This window comes from Bubalus bubalis, chromosome 23, assembly GCF_019923935.1.
Source record: "Bubalus bubalis isolate 160015118507 breed Murrah chromosome 23, NDDB_SH_1, whole genome shotgun sequence".
In the NCBI taxonomy this organism is placed as follows: domain Eukaryota; kingdom Metazoa; phylum Chordata; class Mammalia; order Artiodactyla; family Bovidae; genus Bubalus; species Bubalus bubalis.
The window spans coordinates 9731708-9756278 of NC_059179.1; the positions used below are offsets into that span (position 1 = coordinate 9731708).

A 24571-nucleotide genomic window follows, 5' to 3' on the forward strand; every position below is an offset into this window, starting at 1 on the left:
CCACATGCCGTGGAGTAGTCAAGCCCATGCGCCCCAACTGTTGAGCCTGCGCTCTAGAGCCTGGGAGCTGCGACTACTGAGGACAGGTGTCACACCTACTGAAGCCCTGAGCCCTGGAGCCCGTGTTCCACAACAACTGAAGCCACCACAATGAGAAGCCTGCACGCACAATTAGAGAATAGCCTCTGCCTCGCTGCAATTAAAGAAAAGCCCATGCAGCCATGAAGACCCAGCACAGCCAAAAATAAACAAACAAAATTATTTTTTAAAAAAGGGGAAACAATTCTGCCAATTAAATTATAACATGCTATCCCAATTTCAGATATTAAAATATAAAAAACTAAAATAAAGTAGTGTGTTTTAGAACTGATGAGATATGGTAGAGACCTAGATGCTAAAACTATGGAAATGACTCAAAGTTAAGAAAAGAGTTGAAGAAGTGTGTGTGTACATATATATATATATAAAATAAAATAGAAATCTTGTAATTTGAATAGCAAGTAACAGAAAATATAGATAAAATTACAAAGAAATATTGGGTCATAAGCAGATTTCTCAAAAGCAACAAAAAGAATGATAGTGGACTTCTAACTTTAAAATATTGAAAGGAAATATAATTCTGTTATCATTTAAAAATAAAAACACAGAATGAACACATTTCAAAGACAGAAGCTGCTGTACTCACCATCTCTGCTGAAAGAATTTTGACTTCAGAAACAAGGAAATTAAATCCAGAAAAGGCAGGTTCAAGAAGTAATAGTGAACAAAAAAAGTGGCAAAGTAGATCTCTAAACAAGCAATGCCAATATAAAACTAACAACTCATATGGAAAGTAAAAAATAAGAGAAACTGTTATCAGAAACATGTAAGAGATGAGAGGAGTGATTGGTATTCAAGAGCTCTGAGATCCCTGTCTTATTTGGTAAGAGGGGAGAAATAATTAGCTTAGACTTTTAAGATGAGTAGTTATGCTAAGGGTCTTCCCTGGTGGCTCAGATGGTAAAGAATCTGCCAGTAATGCAGGAGACCTGGGTTTGATCCCTGGGATAGGACGATCCCTTGGAGAAGGGGAAGGCTACTACAACAGGGGAAAGGGAATAAAAAGAAAAAGCCCAAAAGTCCACTAGATTGGTAAATAAAAGGCACACAGTTAAGTGGTAAAAATAAATCTGTCAGCTATCAAAATAAAAGCAAACTGACCCCACTCCTTTATAAAAGAGTCTCATATCAAATTTTTTAAAAATCTAGCAATATGTTCTCTTATGCAAAATTTAAAGCAAAAACCCAAAAAAAAAAAAAAAAAGGAATAAATTGGTAAGATATACAAGGCAAACATGTAACCAAAATACTTCTATCTATACCTATCTTTCTCTATGTATAATTCTATACAGCTTATTATATTACATATAACAGTAAAATTAATTCCAAGCCAGTTTTAACTAATGTAGCTTTATTTAACTTACGGTAACGAAAATGTAGATGATCCATAAAATGTTAAATAGAGAAAAGTTCACTAATATAAAAGTCACGACAGAGAAAGATGATCTATTTATGTTGACAGTCCATATGGCAAGGAATTAAACTAGATTCTTACTTCACATTATATATTTTAAAAACAAGAGCATTTAAGGAGGTAGTGAGGGATTTGTAAACCAGACACACAAAATATAAATCATAAAAGAAAAAGACTCACAAACGAAACTACATTTAATTTAAATATTCATAAAAGAAACTATCATAAAGTGAAAAGACAAGCCAGTCTAGAAAATATTTGTAATCATATTAAAACATTATCAAAGAATTACTAAGAAAAACACAAATAATCCCAAAGAAAAACTGGCAATTTACACGCAAGGAAACCTAAATCGCTAATCAACTTGCTAAAAGATGCACAAACGTACTAGTAAGCAGCAAACACAAAACAATGAGATGATTCTTGCTCTTTAAATTGACATAAATTAATGTTACTGCCTGAAAAGAGAAGTTTTGGGGAGGAGTATGTAAGGAAAGAAACTATTTACTGATGAGAGTGAAAATGGGTATAACCACTTTGAAGAACAGGTGTAACACAGTAATTAACACTAGTGATCTTAATGAAGTTGAAGATGGACATATCACACAATCTGATGGTTCAACTTCTAGGTGCCTACCCTGGACAAACATATAAGCAGAAGGAAACATGTACATGCAAGTCCACTGCACACTGTTTAGAAAGCATAGCATACCTATTTCATCTATAAAGATGATGGAAGGCTGCAGCTTTATGGCAAGGGAGAAAACAGCAGCAGCCAGTTTCTGAGATTCCCCGTACCACTTATCCGTCAGTGTTGAAGGCTGAAGGTTAATAAATCGACAGCCTGCTTCTTTGGCTGTGGCCTTGGCAATCAACGTTTTACCACAGCCTGGAGGCCCATAGAGAAGCACACCTGGAAATTAACATGTTATTTTATTATTATCTCTTTAAGAGAATGAGATTTGCTAGTTTATGGGATAATCAACATAATACTAATTCTGTTCATACTAAAATGCTCCACAATATTCATTTCTATTTGTATTAATCTTTTCTCATAGTAGAAAGGAAGGTGCCACATCCTAAGTTTGTGTCAGTGCTGACATCTACTTGGGGTTACAGCACCCTCCTGCTTCCTCCCTTCATCAAACAGTCCAGTTCAGGAGTACGATCTTCCACTAAACTGGTCCCTGGTGCCAGAAAGGTTGGGGACTGCTGCTTTAGATCACATAATAAGGAAATACTTATGTAACTTAGAAAAACTTGGAACCACCCTTAGTTTCAGATGATGCATTTAAATAAAAACCGGATTTACATAAGGCTGTTAAAGTATCCCGCATAATTTGGCATCTGCTATGCTAACTGGGATTTTAAACCAAGTCCAATTGGTTAAGTCACCCAATTACCTAGCCTAAAATAAAAATCACTGATGAGAAAATTTCCTACATTCATTAGCATTGTGAAACTGAGACATAAAAATTCACAAAAGTTCATTCTTCACACTATAAACAATGTGCAAGAAGGTAGGGAAGAACTTAATAATCCAATTTCTACCTTACTCTTTTGATCTGGGCACAGATAAATCATTTGAAATTTTCTTTGGGGAAAACATTCTCTTAATCACAATAAACTAAATGCATTTTGTTAGGGGAAAAAAAAGCAGTTTTGCTGTTTCAGAAAATAAAAGAAATACATAAAAAACAGATTTGTTGTTTTAGTTAATGAAAAAGTATGCGATTTTTTATAACTGTCATCCTCTACTTACCAGAAACAAAACTTTTCTACTTCATAAAAATGTACAGCTATTTGTTTCAATTTAATGCACTTTTTGATATAGCTGTAAAATTAGTTATTATAAACAACTACAATTTATACATTATTTTGATATTTTTAAAGATCCTACATTTTTGAGAAATGTATTTATCTAATAATTTGATTTCAGTCTTGACTAACAACCTCGCTAGCTTTGATAATATAATACAGAGAAGCTTCTACTAGATGGCAATAAATAAGCTACACTACAGAATTTGTATCTGAAAGCCATGGCAACACACCTCTATAGATCTCACTGTCAATTATCAAGAAAGCTACATTTGAATTGCCTTCAATAAACCTTAAACATGATCAATATGTGAATGATTAATAACAGAAGTACTGCATTTAAGGATGCATTTATAAATACTGTCGATTCTTGAGTTACAAGGCTTCTTCAGTTATTACTAACTAGGAATAAGAAAATATTCCCCTTAAAAATAAGTAACATTTAATTCCTTAATTTCTAGTTCATCCATTCACTATTCCTTCTAAAAAAAAACAAAAACAAAAACAAACAAAAAAAACTATTGTAATCTAAAAGTAAATAGAAATACCAAAAGGGAAAAAAAAATCACTAGTATAGTGAAAAAACAAAAAGAAGTCTTATCTTCTTTTTGACAAAGACCCATATTTTTACTTTGAATCTTTTTTATCACTGATTTCCCTAATTTCATTTTCTTGTAATAAATATGAATTTGAAATAAAGAGATTATTTTAACATGTAATATCTATACAGGGGAAAAATTATCTAAATTTGGAAAGCTGAAGAATGAGCAATTATCTTAAAATTATTATCTATAAAATCATTCACTGGATCTCAGCAATCTCTTAAAAATCCAACTTCAAAAACGTCAGTTCTATAAAGGCAGAAAGTTTCTGTGTTCTCCAGATTTTTAATGTTTTCACAAATATAAACTTTTAACATACCTTTTGGAGGCTGTAGAAGCCTGGAATTTTCAAACAAATGCTTCTTTTTGATAGGTAAGATGACTGTGTCTTTCAGATCTGTAATGACGTCATCCAAACCTGCTATATCACTCCAAGTAACCTGGTAAAAGGTAAAGTCAGCAGGAAATTTTACCACTAATGTATATTCACTGAAGTAAAAAACAAACAAAAAAATTCCAAATGATAAGATTTGATTATACCTAAATAATACGTTTAAAATGATATATTAATGTAAGTGTTCTTAAGCAACACTGAAATTATTAAACTACTGTGAGCTGCAAAAAGCAATTTAATAGTCAACTACCTATTATTTAAACAAAAAAAGCACTAGGTCTGGCAGGGATCTAATAAACTGAAGTCATTCTATTAAGAGGAGGAAATACTCCATGCCAAGACGATTGAGAGCTAGCTGAGACAGATAATTTAGCACCAGCTAATAGGAAGAGCTCACCAGGAGTGTGCCTAATTCATTTATGATGCCATCAAACATAATAGGAAGGAGTTTAGAAACAAGCCTAAACCCACCAAACTGGGCTTCCGAACTTTATTGATCAAAAGGAAACTGTGTCAAAATTTCTATATTTATAGAGAGTAACAGGGGATATATGTGTTCAAAATAGATACAGCTTGTATATTTTAAAGCCTTCTGACTCAGCTTTAAAAAAAAAAAAAAATTGGAGGGAGTGGGGGAGGGCAGTCAATAAACTAACTGAAAAATATCTGAAAAACAAACAAAAACAACCTAGATTTGATTTAGAAGAGTAAAGGGGCTGGAAGTGGGGCTGGTCAAAAGCAATGTTTACAACAGATTTATTTATTCTCCACCACACAAAAAAAAGGGAAAAATCATAGCCAGAACTGAAAAAAATCATCACTTATTTTCATTGTAACTATAACAAAGGATCCTCATTTCAAATGGAGGATTAATTCTGGAAGGGCATGTATGTCTCTGTGCACAAAGATATTAATAGACACTGTACATTTTTATTTCCTAAATTTGGAGATAAGGGTATCATATTTCATTCTATTTATTTATTTATACCTATGTTACAAAATATTCACCTAGGATTTCAGAATTTATAAATTACATTAATCTGATGCTCAAAATAATCCTCTAGAAGAAGAGCCGATACTACATTGTCCCTGGATTACATATGAGGAAACTGAAACTCAAGAGGAAATAATTTGCCAAGGCCATAAATGGAAAAACTGGGTTTCAGAATCTTGTGCTACAATACTTTAGATCATAAAAATTTAGGTTTCAACTCCAAGTCAAACATCAATTTACAGCAGTAATTTTACATGCCACAAAGGTGAATATATGAAAGTACAAGTTTAACTAAACAAATGTGTGCTAAAAAGGTTACTACAAGTGGGCCTGAGACTATCCTTAGAGAGGCTTACATGCACAGCTAGCCCTTGGCTGGGGTACGGGAGATACTGAAGACTTCAGGAGCTTCCTCCATTCTCCAGATAAGCACAGCCTGCTGTGTCTAAACTGTGTAAACAATACGTTTATGGTGGACACCTGTTTTCCTTATGAGAGTCTAGAATTTTGATACATGTTAGGGAAATGGGACCAATTCCAATTAAAACTCTGGGCCCTAAGTCTCTAATGAGTTTCTTTCATGGAAAGCATTTGATATGCGTTCTCACAACCTTCTGATGAAAGAATTTAGTGCATTCTGTGTGACTTCATTGGGAGAACTCCTGGGAGCTTGTCTGATTTCTTACAGACTTCACTACATGTCCCCTCTTTCTTTGCTGATTTTGTCTCATATCCTTTTGCTGTAGTATCTTATATTCATAAATATGACTGCACTGAATTCTGCGATTCCTCCTAGAGAATCATTAAACCTAGTCATGGTCTTTGGGACTCTTGATAGAAAACGTTAGACAACAAAAAAAACAAGATTAAGGATACATACATGCATGTTAAGAGGGTCTACTAGATGAGCAGCAATACTCATTTCATATTCTGAAAGCTTCACATTTTTCACACCAATTTGTTTCATTAATTTTTCTGCCTAGAAAGAAAAAACAAGCAACCTCCTTTAGTTTGATATTTAGACACTAGCACTTCAAAACATGTATCTGTGAAGTCTACAGAGCAATGAATAGACATGCAAGATTTTCCAGATATTCTACACCAACTGATTTCATCCTTCCCCACTGTTAAGTTCTTAGGTTTAAAAAAAAAAGAAAAAGACTTGAAAGTCAACTCTACAGAAACCAGGGCAATTTAACTCAGATCTTGGGAAATGAAAAAATAGAGCACATGACTGAAGAAATATAACACACGGCCTCTCAGTGCTACAATGAGACTCTAAGGTCCAATCAGATTTCTCTTTCCTAGGAGGATTATTATGACAGATGCAGATGAAGCCTTAAGACGAAAGATCAAGGAGTTCAGGGTATTAAGAAATGGACAACTGAAGTTTCTTTCCTTAAATTTGTAGAGTATCTGAAAACAGGTGTCTAACTTTCCTGAAATTACCTATATATCTACAACAGGTGTTCTGACCTACCTAATTTCAGATTGTTCTCTGATGCTACCCTTTTTAGTTAAAGTCAATTCTTGAGGCTAGGCAACCAGAGACAATAAAAGTAATTTTGAATTAGGAGTATGCTTGCACATATTTTTTGGAGAAGGGAATGGCAACCCACTCCAGTATTCTTGTCTGGAAAATTTCAGGGACAGAGCCACCTGGCAGGCTGCAGTCCATGGAGCCATGAAGAGTCCCACAAGACTGAGCAACTAACACTTTCACTTTCACATATTTTTAGAGCTGGGCAAAACCAGCCTTAAATTGTAAGCTCTAGTAAAGCAACAAAGCTTTCAATTAAAATAAGGATAAGGATAAACATTTACTGAATGTGCCATACATCATGCCAAAACACTCTAGATGGATTAACTCACTGAATTCTCAGAGAGATCCTATGAGGTAGGTATAATTTTTCCCCAAAACAGAAAAAGCAACTGAAGCTTAGGTCAGACTAAGTTATCTGTCTTAGTTTAAGTTAGCAAATGGAACAGACAACATGTGAATCCAGGCAGTCCCAACTTGAGCCTATATTCTAACCATCACATATATTATTTTGGTTTCCTCAATTATAAGATTAGAGTTTGTGGCCACTAGAGACAACATATTCACATTTCAATTAAGTGAATCTTTTTAGAAGAGAAGGTGCCCTGATAAACCACATTTACTTAGACTTTTGCTGTTACATTTTCCTAGAACACTTCTGATTACATATAATCTTGCTATTTGTCAGCAATATTGCTACTTTTAAAAATATTCATATCACACAGCATGGTTATAGATTAGCTACAGGATTAGGATGTGTGTTGATCATATCATAGTATTATGGCATTTTTTAAAAAGTGCTATGAACCACATCACTTTTCCTCATTAGCCACCCTCTATAAATTTACTGTATTAATGGATAAAGCAGCCTTTTCCCGATTCTTCTCTTTCTTACAAATAACTTCTCTTTCACTGACTTCAAATGTGTCGGCTGTAAAAGGTATCCTATTTTCTGCATCTATAACAGCATTTAACTCTTCTTTTTCACTGTACTTCTATAAATGTAAAGCCATTCCACATGTGTTCTTTTTAGGCCATGCTCTAAAACAGTGGTTCTCAATCAGGGGTGACTTTGTATCCCCTGGGGACATTTAGCAATGTCTGAAAATACCTTTGGTAATCACAACTTAGGTGCTAATTTTTCATTTAAAATTTTTACATTCATTTTAAAGTTTTGGAATTGTCGTTATGCTACCCTCATAGAAAGGTATGGTGTTTCCTCTTTTCCTACTCTCTAGAAAAGTTCATATAAAATTGTTATTATTGTTTCTTAAATCTTGCTAGAATTTGCCAGTAGAATTCTACGAGCTTGTAGTTTTCTTAAAGGAAATATTTTTTCCAATATTGATTTATTTCATAGTTCTGGAACTATTCTAATTCTAATATGTATTCTAATTCCTAAGTCAGCTATGGTAATTCACAATTTTCTAAGTTTGTCTATGTCATTTAGGTTTTCAAATTTACTGATATAATTATTAACTGTCTTAATTTTTAATGCCTACAACATCTCCCATTGCATTGTCTTTTATCATTCTTAGTTATTGGCAGCTTCACTTTTTTCTTGATTGGTCTTACAGAAGTGTCAATTTTATCAGTCTTTTCAAATAACCAACTTTGGGTAGTACTGAGTTTTTCTATTATATATTCATTTTCTATATTTTTATTCATTGTCTCATTATTCTACTTTTTACTAATTCATCCTATCTTTATTATCTCCATTTGTTCACTATCCATGGGTTTACTTTGTTAAAAACATTTTCCTCAGCCCAAGTTGGATACTTACTTTATCAATTTTCTACCTTCTTTTCTAATAAAAATACTTAAGAGCATAAATTCTCCCTGTGCTGTGCTTAGTTGCTCAGTCATGTCCAACACTTTGACTAGCCCGCCAGTCTCCTATCCATGGCATTCTCCAGGCCTAATACTGGAGTGGGTTGCCATGCCCTTTCCCAGGATATCTTTCCATCCCAGGGATCGAAAGGTATCCCACATTGCAGGCAAATTCTTTACCAACTGAGCCACCAGGGAAGCCCAAGAATATTGGAGTGGGTAGCCTATCCCTTCTCCAGAGGATATTCCTGACCTAGGAATGGAACCGGGTCTCCTTCATTACAGCCGGATTCTTTACCAGCTGAGTTACAAGGGAAGCCCCAAATTCTCCCTAAATACTACCTAATACTTTAAGTTTAATTAAATTACAATATCATTTCTATGTGTTCTTTTATCTAAGAGTTATTTAGAAATGTCCCCTACTCTCCAAACTTATTGGATATATCTAATGATCTTATTGTACTGCAGTATAGCCAACGTGTGTGTGCTTTGTCGCTCAGTCGTGTCTGACTCTTTGCAACCTCATGGACTGTAACCCGCTGGGCTCCGCTGTCCATGGAATTTTCCAGGCAAGAATACTTAAGTGGCTTGCCATTTCCTACTCCAGGGGATCTTCCTGACCCAAGGATTGAACCCGTGTCTCCTGTGTCTCTTGCATTGCAGGCAGACTCTTAACCCACTGAGCCATCAGGGGAAGCCCTATAATAAATATACTACCAGTAAAATGAAATTTCAGACTTTGCTTTATAAACCAGCATTTGGTTTAATGTCACAAATCTTACATGCATGCTTGGGAGATGCACTTAACATTTGTTTTGGGTACAATGTGCAACATACAGGCACAGATAAAGCTTATTATTTGTTTAAATCTACATTCTCTAAAAATGTTTCATCTACCAATTATTGAAAGAAATGTTTAAAACCTTCCACCACGATGATGAATATGTTATTTCTCTCTGTAATTCCATATATTTTTGCTTTATGTATTTTAATGTTACATTAGTAGATGCACATAATATAGAAATGTTATATTTCTTGGTGAACTGAATTTTTAATCATCCTGTAGGGAACCTCATTTTATCAATTAATATTTTTAACTTAAAGTTAATTTTTGTTCAATCAGCTTTCTTGATGCTTTATGTGCATTTTTCAACTTATGTTAAATACAACTTAAATTTCTTTTTCTAAACCATAACTACAGCTTTGTCTTTAGTTAAATACATACAGTCTTTGGGGGTCAAAGAATATCATGTTTGAGGCCTTGATGGGAATATCATCTCTGGGGCTCTCTACATCTTGGATTGGTACTATGCTTTGTACTCTGACCTCTGGATCATAAAAGCAGAAGCTCAAATTATGTAGGTTTAGCAAATTCCACCAATTGTAAAAGTTAGCCATCAAACTCAATTTACCTTTCTGAATTTTTGCTTTATGTTTTTTATCTGCATATTTTACTTTCTTTCAAGCTCATGAATGCCTTTATATCACTTAAAATATGTAGATTGTTTAGTTATTTTCAGCAGGAAGGTCAGTCCAGGTACTTACCATACTGACCTATTCATTCTCCACTTGGTGTGCACCATCTTCCTATCCCCTAAATGAAGGTTTACTCTTCAGCCTATTATTTATATTATATAACATCTCCTTTAGAGACCTCCCAGTCACTAGTATCTACTATAGTGACATATTACATATGCTCAACAGATATTTCAATGTATAAATCCTAATGGTTGAAGAAGCAAAGTGTAAGAGTAATTTGGTTAAAAAAACTCTCAAATTTTACTGTGGAAAATTCTTAAAGAGATGGGAATAACATATCACCTTCCCTGACTCCTGAGAAACCCGTACACAGATCAAGAAGCAACAGGTATAACCAGAAATGGAAAAATGGACTGGTTCAGAATTGGGAAAGCAATAAGACAAAGCTGTATTGGCACCCTGCTTATTTAACTTATATGCAGAGTATATCATGTGAAATGTCGGGCTGGATGAATCACAAGCTGAAATCAAGACTTCCAGAAGAAATAACATCATCATATATGCAGATGATATTACTTTAATGGCAGAAAGTCAAGAGGAACTAAAGAGCTTCTTGATGAGGGTGAAAAAGGAAAGTGAAAAAGATGGCTTTAAACTCAACATTAAAAAAACTAAGATCATGGCATCCAGTCCCATCACTTGGTGGCAAATAGAAGGGCAAAAGTGGAACCAGTGACAGATTTCTTTTCTTGGGCTCCAAAATCACTAATAGTGACCGCAGTGATGAAATTAAGACACCTGCTCCTCGGAAGGAAAGCTATGACAAACCTAGACAGTGTATTAAGAAGCAGAGACATCACTTTGCTGACAAAGATCCGTATGTATTGTCAAAGGTATGTTTTTTCCAGTAGTCATGTACAGATGTAAAGAATTGGACTCTAAAGAAGGCTGAGAGCTAAAGAATTGATGCTTTCAAACTGTGGTGCTTGAGAAAACTGTTGAGAATCCCTCGGACAGCAAGGATATCAAACCAGTCAATCCTAAAGGAAATCAACCCTGAATATTCACTGGAAGGACTAAGCTCCAATACTACAGTCACCTGATGCAAGGAGCCGACTCACTGAAAAAGATCCTGATGCTGGGAAAGATCCAAGGTAAAAGAAGAGCGCGGCAAAGGATGAGACAGTTAGATAGCATCACTAACTCAATGGACATGAATCTGAATAAACTTTACAAAGACAGTGACGCCATGTGTGCTACAGTCCATGGGGTCACAAAGAGTAGGACACAACTTAGGGACTCAACAACAACAACACACCAATAGCCCAGGGGCCTACCTTATCTTACCACGACTCACTGCTCTGAGTCCAATTACTTAAGGGCATCTGATAAGCAATCTCCAAAGACTGTTGGGATTCTCTGGTGGCTCAGACAATAAAGATTCTGCCTGCAATGTGGGAGACCTGGGTTCGATCCCTGGGTTGGGAAGTTCCCCTGGAGAAAGGAATAGCTACCCATTCCAGTATTCTTGCTGGAGAATTCCATGGACAGAGGAGCCTGGCAGTCTAGTCCATGGGGCGGCAAAGAGTCAGACACAACTGAGCAACTTTCACTTTCTTTTTGGCTTCCCTCGGGGTTCAGGTGGCAAAGAGTCTGCCTGCAAGGTGGGAGACCTGGATTCGGTTCCTGGTTCAGGAAGATTCTATGGAGCAGGAAGGAAATGGCAACTACTCCAGTATTCTTGCCTGGAGAATCCCATGGACAGAGGATCCTTGTGTACTATAGTCCAAGGAATCACAAAGAGTTGGACACAACTGAGTGACTAACACAAAGACTGATCCTTCCCCTGCCATTTAGACCTACAATTTCAACAGCTCCATGAATATTTTCCCTTGGATTCCTACCACCAACACAATCTCAATATGCCCAAATCAAACGTCATCTTCTCAAGTACTTGCCCCATCTACAGATTCTAAAACTCTATAGAAGACACTATGAGTCTGAGGATTCCAGACAAACCTCAGATTCACCTGTAAGATGTACCTTTCCTCGTCATCACGAACTCCTCTGAACATTTAACCTGCTTTACCCACTCCACTCCTTTTGTCACTCCTTTATTCTAGGTCTTTGCCAGCATTACTTGTCTGTAACCAATATATCTTGGTTCTAGTTTCCTTTGTCATTGACATATTGGCACTTGCCAAGGGCATTTGCCTTCTGTCCCTGAGAGGACTGAATCCTGTGCTGCCATAGCTGTTGACCTATGACATGCCCTGAAGGGAATCTAGGGTTGAGAATGAGGCATTTTGTGCTCCAGAGAAACTGCTGGAACAGGTCTTTGGACAGTTACTTTCAGGAACTGATATCTTCTTGGGCTCCAAAATCACTGCAGATGCTGACTGCAGCCATGAAATTAAGACACTTGCTCCTTGGAAGAAAAGTTATGACCAACCTAGATAGCATATTGAAAAGCAGAGACATTACTTTGCCAACAAAGGTCTGTCTAGTCAAAGCTTTGGTTTTTCCAGTTGTCACGTATGGATGTGAGAATTGGACCATAAAGAAAGCTGAGCGCCGAAGAATCGATGCCTTTGAACTGTGGCATTGGAGAAGACTCTTGTGTGTCCCTTGGACTGCAAGGAGATCCAACCAGTCCATCCTAAAGGAAATCAGTCCTGAATATTCATTGGCGGGACTGATGCTGAAGCTGAAGCTCAAATACTTTGGCCATCTGATGCAAAGAACTGACTCCTTGGAAAAGACCCTGTTGCTGGGAAAGAGTCAAGGCAGGAGAAGGGGATGAAAGAGGATGAGATGGTTGGATGGCATCACCAACTTGATGGACATGAGTATGAGTAAGCTCCAGGAGTTGGTGATGGACAGGGAAGCCTGGTGTGCTACAGTCCATGGGGTCACAAAGAGTCCAACACAACTGAGCAACTGAACTGACCTGAACTGATCCTTGGATTTCCTCATATTTAGAAAAGCACTAAGTAAGTCCCCTCACGGTGACATCACCTCCTTGGAACCAGTAGGAAAACCTTTTTGTACAAAAAGTGCTTGACTGTATGAACACTCCTTCACCAAAATCATGTATATTGACCACCCTCAACCTTTATAAACAGCAGTTTCTCAGAGGTATCTGAGGTGCTGTCTCCCAGGCTGCAGTCCTCATTTTGTCCCAGATAAAACTTAACTGGCAACTCTCACGTTGTGCACCTTTTAAGTTGACAGTTATGGCGACTGATGAAAAGACCCAGAGTGGACTTCCTTCCTTTGCCTGAACTCTCTAAGAAACGGAGCCTTGGTACCAGCAGTGGCCCCTTCTACCCATCCACCTCCCCAGGTAAATAAGACATATTTCCTGTCCCCTTAACAAAATCAATTCCATTCCTCATACCTTCTTTAATAGAAAATCACATCACACTTTCCTAAACAATCATGAACTAACTGTCCTTTATATTAGTATTCTGTAGATTGGCAAACATAAATACCAGTGATCATTTCTAAAAACAATTGCTTTCTTATAGAGGACATCTCAGGATGGCACACAACATTATTTATCAATAGTCCAAAATCTCTAGTTTCTTTGTAAGAGAAAGTGTTCAGTAATTCATATTTCTGACTCTTATTTTTTTTTTTTCATAAAACAAAATTTTATATAACTGAAGGATCCTTCCTGGGACTAGTTAACTGCCTTTACAAAAAAAGAGAAAAGAATGAAATTCCAGTGTTCCAAATCAACTTGTTACACATTTACATAAACCTACAGTGTCCTGGCAAACAACATGCTTTCATTTTCTGTCTCAGAGCCAGAATCCTGATTCATTTCAGCAGAGACTCCACAGGCAACAGGAAAGATTGTGGCATTAAAATATTCATTTACACTTTTGTGGTAGTTCAACAGTAGTTCTGGGAAAGGTTGAAAGCATCATAAGTGGGTGCTAAGACTCAAATGAGAAAAAGGAAAAAAAGAGAGAAAAAGTGGAAAGAAAAACCTCTGGGGATAGCCAGGGGTATTTAAATGAAGCATAAGAATGGCAACAATATTTAAACCCCCTTTTTTAAAAAAAAGGGGATTTTTCTTTTTTGACTTAAAATATTTCACTCTAAACAAACTTATGTCCGCTGTCAATGAAAGCATCTCACTAATACACTGTGGACGTCTTTTGCCATGTATATCCATGCCTTTTTCTTTTTCACGTGGGGAACTTCAACCTAGCAATTATTACAACACATGTTATAGTCTAAAGCTCAAAAAATTTTTAGCAATTTTGAAACTGAATTGCATACAAACCAAATAAAATTTACATTATAACAAGCATTTCCACCTAGGACTGTGGGGACACTTGAGCCTTCTGCATTGACCTCAGGGCCTTTTCACCAGGTGCTTTTCTAAGTCATCAAGGTTATCTTTAGCCTCACTTTCAGTCTCCTTTTTAGGCTCTGGCTCTGCCTCTGGTATTTCCTGTGCTGATGTGGTTGTGGGAGCAGCTACAAATGCAGGGGTTATAACACATGCAGTAGCAGCAGCTACAGCCTTCTCCTTTCTGAATATTTATTTTATTTGGAAATGACCTAGCTATTCAATAACTTCCATTACAATAGTTTAGCACAGCCCTAGTAATTTAGACATCAGCTCCTTGTGACCAGCAGAAAATCTTTTTGTAAGGTAAGTGCTTGATTGCATGAACTCGCCCTTCACCAAAATCACGAACACTGACCTTGCCCCCACCTCTTTGGAGCACTTTCTCAGAGCTATCTGAGGTGCTGTCTGCTAGCCTGTAGTCCTCATTCTGCCCCCAATAAAACTTAACTCACAACTCTTATAGTATATCTTTTTTAAGTTGACACTGATTCTAATTCCTGTTATATGCTACAGTAAGGTGAATTATTCATAAAACATTGCTGTGAACATCACCTAAAATCTTTAATATACGATGGAGAAAAAAATAGTCTCTTTAGCAAGTGGTGTTGAGAAAGCTGGACAGCTACATGTAGATCAATCAAGTTAGAAAAGATGTTCACATCATACAAAAAATAAACTTAAAATGGCTTGAAGACCTAAATACGAGACATGATACCATAAAACGCTTACAAGAAAGCATAGGCAAAACATTCTCTGACATAAATAATAGCAATGTTTTCTAAGGAAATAAATGGGACCTAGTCAAACTTATCAGGGTTTCCTTGATAGCTCAGTTGGTAAAGAATCTCCCTGCAATGTAGGAGACCCCAGTTTGATTTCTGGGTCGGGAAGGTCTGCTGGAGAAGGGATAGGCTACCCAGTCCAGTATTCTTGGGCTTCCCTTGTGGTTCAGCTGGTAAAGAATTCGCCTGCAATACGGGAAACCTGGGTTTGATCCCTGGGTTGGGAAGATACCCTGGAGAAGGGAACAGCTACCCACTCCAGTATTCTGGCCTGGAGAATTCTATGGACTATACAGTCCGTGGAGTTGCAAAGAGTCCGACACGACTTCTACAGTCAAACTTACAAGCTTCTGCACACCAAAGGAAACCATAAACAAAATGAAAAGACAACTTATGGACTGGGAGAAAATATTTGCAAACAATGCTACTGACAAGGGCCTAATTTCTAAAATATACAAACAGCTTATGCGATTCAGTAACAACAAAAACCAAACAATCCAATCCAAAAATAGGCAGAAGTCCTACACAGACATTTCTTTAAAGATATACAGATGGCCAATAAGCAGATGAAAGGACATTCAACACTGCTAATTATTAAAGAAATGCAAATCAAAACTACAATGAGGTATCACTTCACACCAGTCAGAATGGTCATCATCTAAAAAGTCTACAAATAGTAAATGTTGGAGAGGGTGTGGAGAAAAGGGAACCTTCCAACACCGTTGGTGGGAATGTAAACTGGTGCAACCACTATGGAGGACAGTATGGAGGTTCCTTAAAAAACTGAGAATAGAATTATCACAGGATCCAGCATGCCCAGTTCTGGGGATATATCAGGAGAAAACTATGATTCAAAGAGATACATGCACCCCAATGTTCACAGCAGCACTATTTACAACAGCCAAAACCTGGAAGCAACCTAAAAGTCCATGGACAGATGAATGCATAAAGAAGATGGGTGGAGTACATTATTAACAGTGGAATACTACTCAGCCATAAAAAAAGAATGAAATAATGCCATTTGCAGCAATATGGATGGACCCAGAGATTATGGAACTAAGTGAAATAAATCAAACAGAGAAAGACAAATATCATATGATATCACTTATATGTGGAGTCTAAAATATGATACAAATGAACTTATTTACAAAACAGGAATATTTCACATGTCACACAAAGTAAAATGTATACCATTACTGAAGATAAAATTTTTTGTTTAGTGTGTTGAAAAATTTTACCTAGATTCCTCATTTATAAGCTGAAAAATTATTCTAACTAGGATATTCATTTAAAATACTGTAATATTTTTATTCTTCATTTTTTCTCCTAAGTTGCCTACACAGCTGAAAAGGATTTAACACAAAAATACCTTTTTAGGAATAATGAAATTAAATATTATATAAAAACATTTCCACATGGGCCTTATAGAATTTTCATTAATTTATAATTCTACTATATCCTTAGTTTTATGAAAAAGAATTTGTTAGCTACAAGAAAAATGATCCTCAAACATTTTAATCATACCTGTTTCTGGGCTTCTACTTTTTGCTTTCTGGTTGGATCAATTGCATCTACCATCCATTTAATTGTAAAGTATGTTACTGCACCAAATATTGTCAAACGGAAAATTAAACCAACAACTTCATTCCGACTCAAGGGACGAGAAAAGGTTTCAGCATGTACCATCTTGATTGTTAACCTTAAAAAACAAATAGAAATGTCAGTAGATAATAACTAGATTCATTAAAATTGGGAGACTGATAGGTAGCATAAACTAAACAAGAAAAAACTGACTTTTAGTCAAAGTCAACATTACCTACCTCGTAAGTGTTTTAGTTAAGGAGAAATGGATTTTTAAATGTTAAGTAAACAAACACATTTTAAGCTCCTCTTGGAAACAGGCTTATTTATTAAATTTTTTAATAAACTTTCCTAAAAGTTCATGTAATTTTAAGTACAGAATAATTCTATTGAAAAATGCAGTACATGTCTTAAAGTATTTACTCTTTTAAACAACTTTTAAATAACTATTTCAGGGAATCTAGATAAATGATGACTATAACACTTAGACAACTGAAAAAAGGCAGCCAAACAATGAAATACTTTACTAATATAATGGTATACGAGGTAATTTCTGAGTAAAATTCAAACTGTGAACTGACTCACTGTTCTCATACTTACTTTTAAAGGTTTCCAAAGCCTGCTAAAATTTATACATGCCATTTTCTCAATTCACAAGTGACATGAAATTGTTGGAGCCATTTTACTATTTCCAACAACCTAGCTATGTATGAAACAAGCAGAATCTTCAAAATGTTTGAGCCACGAAAATACAGCTCTCACCCAAGATAAAGAGGAAAAAAGGAAGCAGCATGCCTATTTTTACACATATATCTAAGCAGTTACATCAACACAGCTTGGCCTACAGGAGGGATGCACACCTGTGTCAAAGGCAATGACCATCCGATAACATAAGCTTTAGGGGTGATGTGACCATCACTTTTTGAGAGAGACCCTCGGCCTCAAATAACGCCATTATACTCTCTCCACAAGGAGTGTGCTGAGTGCTATGTGATTTTGGGGGGGTGGGGAATGTGTACTTTGCATTCGTGTGAAAAGGAATAATCCAAAATCTGTACTCAGAACAACAGGTGAAAATAGGTTCTTCATAGGCTAATTTATGGTCATTCCAGCTCTAAAATTATTGTTCCTATTCTCACTAGTACTATTTAAAGATTTTCTTCAGTCATTCCAACAGAATTGGTGTCAGACTATTGAACGATTTCCAAAAGAAAAGTCAAGGATTCCAACCTTCTGCATCACTGGGAGACATTCACTTCACAACAATACATTATTTAATTTAAACTTAACAATTGGGTTTAAATTAAATAACTGAAAAACCTTTATTTTGGATAAAGACATTTTGGCCTAGGGATATTAAATGACTCAATTTATACAATAAAGCACTTATCAAGCATGTGTATATATTACCTACTGTATCTTGAATATACAATAATGGCTAAGACACAATTACTTTACTCCAGGATGCACAGTCCATTATTATCTTATTAAAAATTAAGCTAGAATAACCAACCCCCTCTGCAACAACAAAAAAAAGGAAGCTAGAGAGAAGCCATATAGTTAAAATCTCTTATGTAACAAATCAAAGGGTGCTTTCTATCATCAGCATGGATTTCTAAAATGGGTTAACAATACTCTCCTTCTTATAGTAAGTGGAAAAACTGTCTTCTCTAGTCTTTTTTCCAACACAGTAAATTTGAAAATTCAGTTGGAACATGTGGTATCATTATGTGGGAGCATTATTCACAAATGAAAATAAAACAACAGGCAAAATTGAGATTTATTAGATTAAACTGCTGCTGCTGATGCTAAGTCGCTTCAGTAGTGTCCAACTCTGTACAACCCCATCGACGGCAGCCCACCAGGCTCCCCCGTCCCCGGGATTCTCCAGGCAAGAACACTGGAGTGGGTTGCCATTTCCTTCTCCAATGCATCAAAGTGAAAAGTGAAAGTGAAGTTGCTCAGTCCTGTCTGACTCCTAGTGACCCCGTGGACTGCAGCCTACCATGCTCCTCCGTCCATGGGATTTTCCAGGCAAGAGTGTTGGAGTGGGCTGCCACTGCCTTCTCCATTAGCTTAAACTAGTGATATTCAAATAAAATGTTTTCAAAAGTTTGAGTTAGTAGTGATAAAACTGCCATCTACTGGATGGTCACTGAACTACATGAACTAGGACTACTATCAGAATACCCCAGTCAACGAGGTAACAATTTTTAAACCTATCAGAAAAACCAAGACAAAGCCTCTGCTAACCATATCTTTTCCTATAATTAAATTAACTGTAATAGAGTACTCTGGACCTAGTCACTTCTAAAAGGGATCCTTCTTCTAAAGTGACTTCAAAATCCTGAAATGAAAGTGAAACTTATACTTGTAGGTTTTAACTGTGTACTTGATTATACACTCATCTACCATTCATGACATTGATACGCCTGCAATGTAAGGCTGTTATGGTAACAATACCATCACAGCAGAATATATAATAAAAGTTGCACATGCATACAACACTATGGGCTGTATTTCAATTTTGTATGAACATTAGGATCAATACACAAATATACACATAAACATGGATGATGCCATGGACAACTAAGAAATATAGCAAAACACCGTAATTCAGAGTTATCTGTTAGGCAAATACAACAACATATAGCTTCATTATAAAGAGTTCTCCATTTCAGGGTAGTAAACTTTAAAATCGTACCACCTCCTCAATAAGCAGTTTACCGGCAGGTTAAGGTACAAGAGTATGGTATTCATGCTACAGCATTTCTCTAATTCACTGCAGTGTTTTACAAAGTTTTTCTCAACCCCAGAGTCCCAGTTTCGCAGACATCAAGGCCCTATGAACACTGCCTGTGACAAAGAAAGCCTGCCAACATTCACATACAGGACGGATTATTGACAGCACCATCCTCGGCGAAAGCGCGCCCAGGCCTCAAGAACCACCTCCACTTTTGCGGTAGGTGGTAGCAGTGCCTGGGCGACAATCAGACCCGGTTCGTTCCGGCCGCCTTTCCCTAGGACCCCAGTTCTGAGGTCGCCCGGAACGATCCTCAAGCCACCGCAGCGACTAGGCTGCCTAGAGATTCCCTGGAAAGGGCCTACGTCTTGGGGGGCAGCGCTAACGGAGACTTAAGGGCCTAGGCCGGGCCGGGAGCCAATGCGAAGCCCGGGATGCCCTTGGAGGTTAATCCGGTGGATACGAAGGGCTGCGGGAAGCTGAGGGGCGACAATGAGGTGGGGCGTGGAAGGACGGCGAGGTGACCCGAGACTGGCTTCCCAGCCCCGCGCGGGTCCCTGAAGGAGCTCAGCGTGACCCATCGCCCGCCCTACGAAGCCCCGCGGGAACCCGCTACTCACCGCCTGGGTTGAAACAGCGGCCGCAGGAGCCCTTACCAGCCTTACACAGGAAGGAAACGCCGCCTGGGAAAGAACGCTTCCGGCCGGAGTAGCGCCCCGCCCCCTCGGACGGAGCATGCGCCGCCGTGGCCGAGTGCTTGAGGGGGTGTGTTTCCGGCTTTTGGAAGTGGTGGGCGGATTCGGCGGGTGCGGGGTCACCCACCAGATGTGTAACCTGCTGTCTGCTGAAGCGAACCTCTGAGTTTAGTTGAGTATCAGAGATAGAACTGGGGCAGGCGCTTGTCACGTAAAGTCCCTGCCCTGCTCGCAGCTCCTGTCGCAACACTGACAAATCCGGGAGCCTTCAAAGAAATGCTCAGTATTCTGAGTATTTAAAGAAGTTCTTTCTCGACTTCTACTTGACCCTTACCTCGGCCCTTCACCGTCCCCCTGGCCTCCAAGCCCCGGTGCAAACCCACACGCTGCTGTTCTGTCCTTTAGCCAAAGCTCTAACGCGCATGGCCAACCCTCACCCCTCACCATCTGTCTTTCAGTTTTAGGGTGAGCTCACCCGCCTCCCCCTCGTCTACGCAGACAAACACCTGGGGGTGGCGCCTTAAAATCTTGCTGCGAAAGGATTCTGTAGCCTACCCGGGCAGGCCTGATAGCAGGGACAAAATAGGGCATCTGTAACAGGTTTTGCATTTCGCTGACTTCCCTTTTTCTTTTCCCCTTCCCCTTTCCAGAATGAGACGTGGTGAAAAAAGGTCCCCAGGGAGCAGATCTGAAAGCCGGCTCCTCCAGAACATAGACTGCCAGGGGGCGAGATGACTTTAGACACTGTCCCCAGGTATACCAGCATCACTTCCTTCGGACTGAGGCGGTGAGACTAAGAAGTAATGCAACAGTTCCTCTTACTACTCTCCTCGGAAGGCAGTTTGTGCCTCTCTACTTTAGACAGCATCCTTGATGGCTAAAATTCTACAGCCTGATTGTTGAATCTAGTGAATGCAAGCTTGTGATATTGTGAGGATAATAGCTACAGTTTACCGAATGTCTACTTATTGGCAGGCATATTGTCAGGCAGTATGTTTCTATGGGAGCCTCTGGAGGGCTACAGTCCATGGGGTCTCAAAGAATCCGAAAGGACTGAACTCAGAGAGAGAGAGAGAGAGATTTCTATGCTTCACACCCATAACCTAAATTTCTCAAAATCCCCAATCCTCTAAAATAGCCATTATTTTATTTATTATTTATAGATGAGCATATTTTAAAGCTTAGATAAATTTTCCTAAGTTCATGCACCTAATAACTGACAAAATTTCATTGGGACCTAGATCTGATTCAAATCCTACACTTTACATTCTCTCTTTGGAATAGTAATTTAATATCAGTTAAATTTTAAAATCAAGGTGAACGAGATAAGACCATGACATGATGAAATCTTAATTAAGACTTTAAAGAATAACGAAGGGATGACAGGAATATAATGAATATTTTGAAACTATGATTGAATTTATTGATGAATCAGTGGGGGCCTTAGAATCTAATACTGTAGGTGGTTCATGCTTTACGTCGATGCCTTTTTGTCTGTATTTTTGTTTACAACCATAAATAAATTCTTAAAAAAAATGATATGAAGCTGGGTTTGGCAGTTCTAGACTGATTATTTAGAGAGGGTAATAAGACTCGGAGAACTACAGAATGGTTATGAGACCAAGATAGTATTTACCAAAAAACACAAGCCATGTGTTCAGCAGTCTTGGAAGAGATTCTGCACTGGGTCCCTGGGATTATCCTCAATGTGAGTCATTGCTTGGGATGCTCATAGGAGAGTGCCTTGACAGAGCTAAAAGGTAGAAGTTATCGAAGGAAAGAACTTTAGATTTTGTGGCCCGTGAGGATAATCATACCCACTGGTAAGGAAAATGAGCTGAGACATTCAAAGTGGTGATAGATTTCCATCGTCCACTGAATGAAACTGGGTTAACTAAGGCCCCCACTTGCCTTACTTTAAGAACCAGGATAACCAGCCTACCCAGTTTGTCTGACATTAAGGGGCTTTCTAGGACACAGAACTTTAAATGCTAGTACAGGGAAAGTCTCAGGCAAGCCATGAGGAGTTGGTCACCCTACTAGGGACATCTAAATGAAATCTAGAACCAGGTGGAGCTATCAGTATGGTTGCATCTAGACTCAAATCATCTGCTTATATTTGGGGTACGGTTATTACCGTACACAGGTATTCCTATTGCACAGGAAAGGTAATTGTTGGATAAATTAATTAAGGCTGCCTGTAAAGAGTCTAGTCACTTCAGCTGAGTCCAACTCTTTGTGAACCCCTGGACTGTAGCCTCCCAGGCTTCTCTGTCCATGGGTTTCTCCAGGCAAGAATGCTGGAGTGGGTTGCCAGTCCCTTCTCCAAGGGATCTTCCCAACCCAGGGATGGAACCCAGGTCTCCTGCATCACAGGCGGATTCTTTACCACGAGCCACCTGGGAAGCGTCAAGAATCTACATGCCCCCAAATAAATATTGCTGCTCATGCCTTTTTCCAGTGGTTTAACTATAAATTAAGTACCTACATCTCTCCTTTTTTGGATCTGATTTTCATTTAGCAAATCCTTAGGAAGCCTTCTATGTCTGGGACCTAAGACATCAAATTACTGCCTTCCCTTATACCATGCACATTCATTTCCAGCAATCATTAAATCAGCTATGTTCTTCCAGAATAGAACTGAGTGAACATATGCTTTTCATCCCAGGATAGCTTTATATAATCTCTGGCAGCACAAAGCACCATATTTGGCCCTCAGTAGGGGCTCAATAAATAATTCACTATGTGTAATATTAATCAGGAAATTATAACAACAGATTTTTGGTAGACCTTCTGAGCCTTCCCTCTGTGATTGTCAGAATCGAGATATTAAAAATAGTTATTATATTTACTGTAAAAAGTTTTTGTTTATTTTTATCTTTTGTGATTGGTCGTTAATATTTTCTATTTCTTTCTGTTTTAGTTTTGTAAAGTTATACTTTTCTAAGAATTTCTCCATTTCTTCCAGGTTGTCCATTTTATTGGCATATAGTTGCTGGTAGTAGTCTCATGATCCTTTGTATTTCTGCATCGTCTAGTGTAACTTTTCCTTTTTAATTTTATTGATTTGAGTCTTCTCCATTTGTTCTTGATAAGTCTAGCTGATGTTTGGTCAATTTTGTGTATCTTCTTTAGTTTTAGTTTTATTTATCTTTGCTATTATCTCCTTCATTTCTTTTTCATTTATTTCTTCTATGATCTCCATGATTTCTTTGCATCTACTAACTTTGGGGGATTTTTGTTCTTTTTCTAGTTGCTTTACATGTAAGGTTAGGTTGTATATGTGATGTTTCTCTTGTTTGTTGAGGTAGGCTTGTGTTGCTATAAACTTCCCTCTTAGCTCTCATCCCATAGGTTTTGAGCTGTCATATTTTCATTGTCATTTATTTCTAGGTATATTTTGATTTCCTCTTTGATTTCTTCAGTGTTCTCTTGGTTATTCAGAGACATATTGTTTTGCCTTCATGTGTTTGTGGGTTTTTTTTAATAGTTTTTTCCCCTGTAGTGATATCTAATCTTACATTGTTGTGGTCAGAAGATATATGAAATGACTTCAATTTTTGAAAATTTATCAAGGCTTGATCTGTGACCCCAGATGTGATCTGTGCTGGAGAATGGTAAAATCTACTGTTTTTGTATGAAATGCCCTGTAGATATCAATTAGGTCCTACTTGTCCATTGTATGATTTAATGCTTGTGTTTCCTTATTAATTTTCTATCTGGATGATCTGTCTGTTGGTGTGAGTAGGGTGTTAAAGTCCCCCACTATTATTGTGTTACTGTTGACTTCCCCTTTAGCATTTGTCTTCTGTACTGAGATGCTCCTATGTTGGGTGCATATATATATATATATATATATATATATTTATAATTGTTATATCTTCTTCTTGGATTAATCCTTTAATCATTGTGTAGTGTCCTTGTCTCTTGTAATGGTCTTTATTTTAAAGTCTATTTTATCTGACATGATATTGCTACTCTTGCTTTCTTTTGACTTCCATTTGCATGGAATATCTTTTTCCAGCCCCTTACTTTCAATCTGTATATGTTCCTAGGTCTGAAGTGTGTCTCTTGTAGACAGCATATATTAAAGGTCTTATTTTTGTATCCATTCAGCAGATCTGTATCTTTTGGTTGGAGCATTTAATCCATTTACATTTAAGGTAATTATTGATATGTATGATCCTATTGTTTTGGATTTGTTTTAATAGACTTTTCCTTCTCTTGTGTT

The 24571-nt window shown here is 37.5% G+C and overlaps 1 protein-coding gene and 1 long non-coding RNA gene across 7 annotated transcripts in view; one reads left to right on the forward strand and one right to left on the reverse strand.

Moving 5' to 3' along the window:
• ATAD1 (ATPase family AAA domain containing 1) overlaps nucleotides 1–20407 on the reverse strand; it is a 41371-nt gene extending 20964 nt beyond the window's left edge. Inside the window, exons 1-5 of one of the 4 annotated variants that reach the window (XM_006072999.4) lie at nucleotides 20266–20404; nucleotides 16846–17020; nucleotides 6202–6300; nucleotides 4253–4373; nucleotides 2226–2426 (exon numbers count right to left, since the gene is read on the reverse strand). In XM_006072999.4, the coding sequence (XP_006073061.1) occupies nucleotides 2226–2426; nucleotides 4253–4373; nucleotides 6202–6300; nucleotides 16846–17007 (583 nt within the window). In that variant the 5' untranslated portion in view covers nucleotides 17008–17020; nucleotides 20266–20404. Of the gene's footprint in view, nucleotides 1–2225; nucleotides 2427–4252; nucleotides 4374–6201; nucleotides 6301–16845; nucleotides 17021–20265 lie in introns of all 4 variants that reach the window. The other 3 variants (XM_045164118.1, XM_045164117.1, XM_025274267.3) reach the window with 3 other exon arrangements.
• LOC112581626 overlaps nucleotides 20377–24571 on the forward strand; it is a 33817-nt gene continuing 29622 nt past the window's right edge. For 2 of the 3 annotated variants that reach the window (XR_006547986.1, XR_003106237.2), the window contains exons 1-2: nucleotides 20377–20511; nucleotides 20991–21094. This is a non-coding gene — a long non-coding RNA (uncharacterized LOC112581626). Of the gene's footprint in view, nucleotides 20512–20990; nucleotides 21486–24571 lie in introns of those variants that run through there. The other variant, XR_003106236.2, reaches the window with a different exon arrangement.